A 6,529-nucleotide genomic window follows, 5' to 3' on the forward strand; every position below is an offset into this window, starting at 1 on the left:
GTGTTCTGTTCATAATTCTAGTTTGATTGTATTCTGTTCCTTGGTTAAGTTTATTTTACGTTCCCGTGTTTCATCCATATCTATAGTCGCCATTTCCTGTTTTATTTTTCTAGTCTGTCTCCTGTGCGTTTTTGCTTCCCCTGTTTAGTTATCTGATTATTTTCACCTGTTTCTTATTTTCCCCCAGATGTGACTCATTCTCTTTTAATGCTCCATCTGTCTGTATATAAAGTCTCGGTTTGTCCTAGCTTTCTGTTGTGTTGTACTTTTTGTCTGCCCGTGTGTTTCCTTCCATTTTGGCTCAATGGACTTTGTGTTTCTGCAGGCTAAATGAAGCTTTCTGAAGCATTTAAGCTTGTACTGAAAAACGGTTCATTACTGAAAGCTTTTCAACACAGTCTTCTTTGGTGGCATCAAAACAATATGAAGAGCAACCTAAATCTAAAACTTGAAACAAACTTCTTCAATTGCCCACTCAAGAGAGCTGTGTTCATAGCTTCTGTTTAATGGCAGCTCTGACTGATATCGGGCTGCTGTTTGTTCTATTCAATTCAATTTTATTTATATAGCACCAAATCACAACATCAGTCGCCTCAAGGCGCTTTATATTGTAAGGTTGACCCTACAATGATACATTCAGAGAAAAACCCAACAATCATATGACTAGGGGTGGGTTTTGATAATCAATTTATCGATTAAAATCGATTCTGGCTTGGATAACGTGATATCGATTCATTAAAATCCTGAATCGATTTTTTAATATAAATTAATTTTGCCCGAAATGCCAGAATCTCAGGTTAATCCACACAAAAGCTAAAACAGTAAATGAGAGCAGGTACACGGATTCTGCACAAAGACGTAAACACAAAGCGGATCAGAATCAGTGACAGCACGGACACGGTCGGGGCTGAAAGCCGACACCTCGCTGATTCTGATGTTTCGGCGGGTCGCGCTTTATGTTTAAGCCCCTTTTGCGTTGATTCTAAAGCTGTTAGTTTTATCTCTCTCCAAACAATATTGACCGAACCAGCAGCAAAAGAAGATCCAAACTACGCTTCACATAAACATCGTCATGCATTCCCTCTGACTTTTGCTGTTTTGCTTCCACCACGATAAAATCACACTTCATGCACAGCTCTTTCTCTCTCTCGCGCTCTCTGTATAGAACAGTTTCCCAGCTAAAAATCTTTTTTCTGCATTATTCGCTTGCTTGTTATGCACAAGTCTACTGTTATTTTTCCCTTTTACTTAGAAAACCTAATTTCTGTCGTTCAATAGGCTACTGAACAAATTTAAACTTTTTAAAATTATACAAAATGCAAAACACTTAGCTGTGTCTCTGATAAAACCTCTGTAACTTCAGAGGTAATGTTCATATGTTGATTAATGGTTTTCTTTCGTTTTTGATGTACTGCAGAATATTTTTATAAAATCCCGGACAGGAAAATCACCTTCATGTTTTTCTGTGTTTTATCTTCAGCTACTTTGACACAAAGGTATCTGCTGTGATGCTCACACCTTTGAAAAAGTCTTGCGAGTGTTGAATCGAATCGAATCGTGGATTGAATCGATTCGGGACCTTGTGAATCGGAATCAAATCATTCTAGAAATCAGTGACGATACCCAGCCCTACATGACCCCCTATGAGCAAGCACTTTGGCCACAGTTTGAAGCGAAAAACTCCCTTTTAACAGGAAGAAACTTCCAGCAGAACCAGGCTCAGGGAGGGGCGGCAGGCACGTGCAGAGGGGGGGGGGGGGGGGGGGCTAGAGGGGCTTGAGCACCCGCCCCTTTCCTGATGGGTGCCCAAAGTGCCCTTTTGTTGAGGCAATTTTTTTTTTTTTTTTTTTATGTGTGTGTGCGTGCGGAGTCCTGTCTGTGCCCCTCAACAATAATATTTAACTATTAATCACAGTTTTGCTAAATAAAAGGATCTGGCTTGCATCAGTCACATGATCACATTTAACCAATGATCGCCCTTGACGGCAGAACGCGCTGGTTACGAGCCGGGAACGAGCTCACAAAGAGCACGCGCATTTTTATTGGTCCGGAGCTGTAGGAGAAACACAAGTTAACTCAGAGACACAGACTGATGCGACAAAACCAGTAAGTAGGTGTACAGCGCACACTGTAGTGTATAGCACCCAGGAGTATTAGCTTATTACGTACACGTTGGTAAGCTGTCTTGTGGCAACTGACGAACTGAAACAAACGAGCGTGCTGTGTGTGCAACAGCGCGACAAACATTACCTGTCCTTTTATTAACTGCACAAGTAGTGCTGGTCATAGCTGCTGGCTACCTGTGTAAGGCTTTCATGGGTCTGTAGCTCTGTCACCGTTTTAGGGAACATATTTAGTTTTAAAGTATTTAGAAACATATTTAGTTTTAAAGTAAGTTTCCGGGCTTTTCCTGCCTTTCTGGAGGGATTATATTTCACTAAAAAACGGTCTAATATGCATGTCCACATAATAATTATTATAATATATTAAAAAACACAAGCTGTATTTTAAAGAACATACATTAAGAAGCAGATTATATTCGATTTATATTTTAAATAAGACAAAAGTTGGATTTTACAGCAGTAAAATGATTGTATCTCTACAGTTTAAAAAAGTAATAAGCTTTGCCCCTGCACAGAGTGGATAGTGAAACAAATGGAATCATCATAAATACATTATTTCATATTTATTACTTCCCCCTCCTCATTGGTTTATTATTGTAGCTCTAGTAATAAATAATAATGTAAGGATTCTGGATCAGCACCATGATGCCCATAGTACAGTATTCTGAAGAAGGTCTAAAATGTCCCTGTGTGTGCGTGCATGTGTGTGTTTTATTTAGATGGAGTTTAAAAAAATATATTACTCATGATATAACATTGTCCAGACATGCCTGGTAAGGACATGAGGAGGAAACAGTAGGAGCTGTGTGAGGCTACTAAAGGCAGTGCTATAACATTTTTCTGTCATCATTTTATTATAGATTAAGTGCAGGAGTTGTTAGGTGTGGATAATTAGATTATAGTTTATTGCAATAGCAAGTTGTGCCTTGTTCTCACATAGCAAGTGGAGAGTGATATATGAAATGATGGGATGGAAGAAGAGAAGCAAAGAGTGATTCACAGGCAGAGCCTAAATTATTTCTCACAGTTTTTTGTTGCCTTATGGTTCCAAGCGCTGTCACCAATCTTTGCATTTTGTTATTATCTCATGACACTTGTTTAATCAGCTACCATCTCTCCTATGGACTTTTTAATGTCTACAGTCTCAGATCAACACAGCCCTGCCCTTCCCATATTAGATTCTTGATGAATGTGTGTTGTTGTTATTCAGCCTGGTTCAATGTGCCCCTTTTTAACTTTGAGCACCCGCCCCTTTAAACCTCTCTGCACGGCCCTGAGGGGCGGCCATCTGCTGCAACCAGTTGGGGTGAGGGAAGGAAGACAGGATAAAAGACATGCTGTGGAAGAGAGCTGAAGATTAATAATTCAATGCAGCGAGGTCTATTAACACACAGTGAGTGAGAAATGTGACTGAGGAAGAAATACTTAATGCATCATGGGAATCCTATATGCCTTAGCAAAAAGGAAAGATTTTTTTTTCCTTACACAATTCCACTTGTTTTGTGACATAAAATAACTAACCTCCATCCTCAGATATCAGTGTGTGGGAATGGGGCAATGGGAGTGGAACACCTGAGCCTGAGGCAGCAGGTTGGCAGATATGTGGTTTGTTTTCCACATATACAAAGGGTCTACCTTCACCAAATAAATTATCATGGTAAATACAATGCGCTCCATAAATTTATTTCTTAAAATGCAGCTTTTATGTCTTTTAATCATGATTTACAATGTACAGTTGCACATGGGCGTGCACACACACGCACGCACGGATAAATTCAGTGTGAAATTCACTGTGAGATCTTTACAAAATATGTTATGTTTGTGTAATAATACTGTGCGTTTTTGCAGCAGGGTGGGGGATTTGTGGGGAATACTCTCTGCTGCGACAGGGATGCTGCAGCACAGCTTCTTCTCAGTGCTACACCAAAGGCTGTAAACCTGTTATTCCTGCTGTCCAGAAGTAGAGGGCGCTATTGTATAGCGTGTAGTCGTTATTGGAGGATCTGAGTCACTTCCGAGTCTGTTCTCAGAAGGCGGGATAGTTTCGAGCTCAATGTTATTTGAAAGAAGGAACGAGGTTTCGTTTTCAAGGACAGCAGAAGTTCCAACTGACCGTAAGAGAATTACGTTTTATGTAATATAATGTGCAGCTATTATTACGATAGTAAGCTGTAGTAAACCACTTCCTTCTCATAGACAGTAGTTTTTAGGATCACCTCTGACTCTTTCCTTTGCGCAGATTCAGCATGTCGGCCCAAAATGCAATAAGGAGCAATAAAACAGCCATTCATGAGAGTCTGTCCGGAGACCACAGGCTAATTCTCAACAAAGTTTATGAGAATAAGCTGATCACTCAGCGGGAGTACAACAATCTTAAAAGCATCAACAGTGCAAATGTGGAGACACACGTCAATGAGCTCGTGGATAAGATCATGAATAAAGGAGAAGAAACATGCAAAGACTTCCTGAACCTCCTGCAAACCGATGGCGCCATTAAAGAAACTTTCCCTCTGCTGGCGAGTTTACAGCTGAGTTGTACCCCCCTTTTATCCGAGCCTGTCCAAGTGTCTTCATGTCAGCACGGTAACACACACGTAACACAGTATAGAAACACTGTGTCTCCTGTTGTGTTTGGTTGTTTACCTCAGTTTTATTGTTCTTCCCTCACATGTTCTGCTACAAGATGGGAATATGTCACAGGTAAGATGGTGATGCAGAAACAGCCTCCTACACTTGTGACATTGCTTGAGACAGATATGTAGATGAGATTCTGTGGTTACGCATCCTGTAGTAACACATGTAAAATCTTGGTGTCCACTCTTTAGGATGTTTATCAAATCATTAGCCGGCCCGTCGGCCTCTGCGTGATCATAAACAATAAGAACTTCAAGGATGGTTCACAGAGAAGAGGGACAGATAAAGACGCCCGTAAGTTTCAGGGGCAGATTTTTTATTCTTTCTTGTTAGTATCTGGTGCTTAAATATTTTTCTCTAATTACATTTTTTGCAGAAAGCTTGGCAGAGGTGTTCAGGTGTCTGGGCTTCAGAGTGCTGATGTGTGAAGACCTGAACAAGGATCAGATGGATCAGGCACTGACGTTTGTTGCTTCCCTGGCAGACATGTCTCAGCTGCAGAAGTTCAACTTTAAAGAGTGGGATGGCAGCAGCTTTGTTGATCCTCAGCAGGTCCTTGAGCACGGTGATGCTTTCATCTGCTCTATTCTGAGTCACGGAAAAAAGGGTGTAGTTTTGGGAACTGACAGGAACCCCCTCCCCATTAAAGAAATTACCCGAAAGTTCAGGGGGTGTGACCAGTCCGTCCTCACCGGTAAGCCCAAAGTGTTCCTGATCCAGGCCTGCCAAGGAAGTAACATACAGCATGGAGTGCAGCTGATGGAGACTGATGATGATACTTCACCATTGACCATCCCTGAGGAAGCTGATGTTCTGGTTGCCACGGCCACTGTTGAAGATCATGCTTCACTTAGACATATAGTCGATGGAAGCTGGTTCGTTCAGTCTCTTTGTGAGCAGCTGAAGGAGCGCTGTCCCAGGTAATTGTTTTAAAATCACCAAACACATGTGCACACTGACCCTGACAGTGATATCAACATGTTTTTGTATCTCTATAAATGCTCTTAGGGGCGAAGACATCGTCTCCATCCTCCACTACGTGAACGATGATGTAGCACATAGAGAGACCTCCTCGTTGGCCAAGCAGATGCCTGAAGTGAGATTCACCCTGAGAAAGAAACTTGTGCTGCCACCTCAGCGCACCTGAAGTCATCATGGAAATACAGCACATCTTACTGTGCAACTAGGGATGCATGATTACTTATCAGAGTTACTTATTATGTTTCTTAAAATGTTTCCTTTATATTTTCCATCTTTCTGTCATCATTTTAAATCTTTTATTTTTCTAAATTTGAATCTCGCATTGAGGTGCTGCATTTTATACTGTAGCAGTTTTATATCAAAGAATAAATCTCAGACTGGGAACACAACTGGTGTTATTTGTGTTGGGAGGTTTTTACATGTGCTGCAGTAGAGCTTCACGGGTGCTTTTCCTAAACTGAGCCTTTACATTCTTAAACCTAGTAACATTACTTAATCAAAAAAGTTACTTTTATTTCAAACAACAAATCTCACAACACTCTCCTGATAGTAACAATAAAAATGTTACATTTAACTTGTTATAATGTTTTTTAATTCTCTCAGAATACATCAGTTTGCTTCAGAACAGTTTGACTTGATTTCTCCCTCCACAAATCCTGAAAGTTACCATGGCTACCATATGTGGTTGAAAGAAAAATGTTCCAGCAAAACCTTTTTTCAAAAATGTTGTTTATTTTCTTCTGTCCCTCATTTTGTTTTGTTTTTTTCATGTGGATCTCTGAACTGTTAGA

The 6,529-nt window shown here is 40.5% G+C and overlaps 1 protein-coding gene across 2 annotated transcripts; it reads left to right on the forward strand.

The window, feature by feature from the left end:
- The first annotated feature begins 3,981 nt into the window (after window positions 1–3,981).
- On the forward strand, window positions 3,982–6,127 carry LOC112430088 (caspase-8). Of its 2 annotated transcripts, none has more exons than XM_024805901.2 (6): window positions 3,982–4,237; window positions 4,363–4,706; window positions 4,807–4,823; window positions 4,949–5,051; window positions 5,134–5,677; window positions 5,766–6,127. In XM_024805901.2, exons 2-6 carry the CDS (start codon window positions 4,370–4,372, stop codon window positions 5,902–5,904), a joined length of 1,140 nt encoding a protein of 379 aa, XP_024661669.2. In that variant the 5' UTR covers window positions 3,982–4,237; window positions 4,363–4,369; the 3' UTR covers window positions 5,905–6,127. The 2 variants fall into 2 exon arrangements, with proteins under 2 accessions (XP_024661669.2, XP_024661670.2); XM_024805902.2 differs by having other exon boundaries at window positions 4,363–4,697.
- Window positions 6,128–6,529: the final 402 nt, after the last annotated feature.

The sequence above is a fragment of the Maylandia zebra genome, linkage group LG18 (genome assembly GCF_041146795.1).
Source record: "Maylandia zebra isolate NMK-2024a linkage group LG18, Mzebra_GT3a, whole genome shotgun sequence".
NCBI lineage: Eukaryota > Metazoa > Chordata > Actinopteri > Cichliformes > Cichlidae > Maylandia > Maylandia zebra.

Excerpts from the sequence above, each read along its gene's own strand:
- LOC112430088 (XM_024805901.2), top strand. The coding sequence starts at position 4,370 with ATGTCGGCCCAAAATGCAATAAGGAGCAATAAAACAGCCATTCATGAG. Across the intron at positions 5,052-5,133 it reads AGGGACAGATAAAGACGCCC|AAAGCTTGGCAGAGGTGTTC; the intron begins GTAAGTTTCAGG and ends CATTTTTTGCAG. Across the intron at positions 5,678-5,765 it reads CTGAAGGAGCGCTGTCCCAG|GGGCGAAGACATCGTCTCCA; the intron begins GTAATTGTTTTA and ends AAATGCTCTTAG.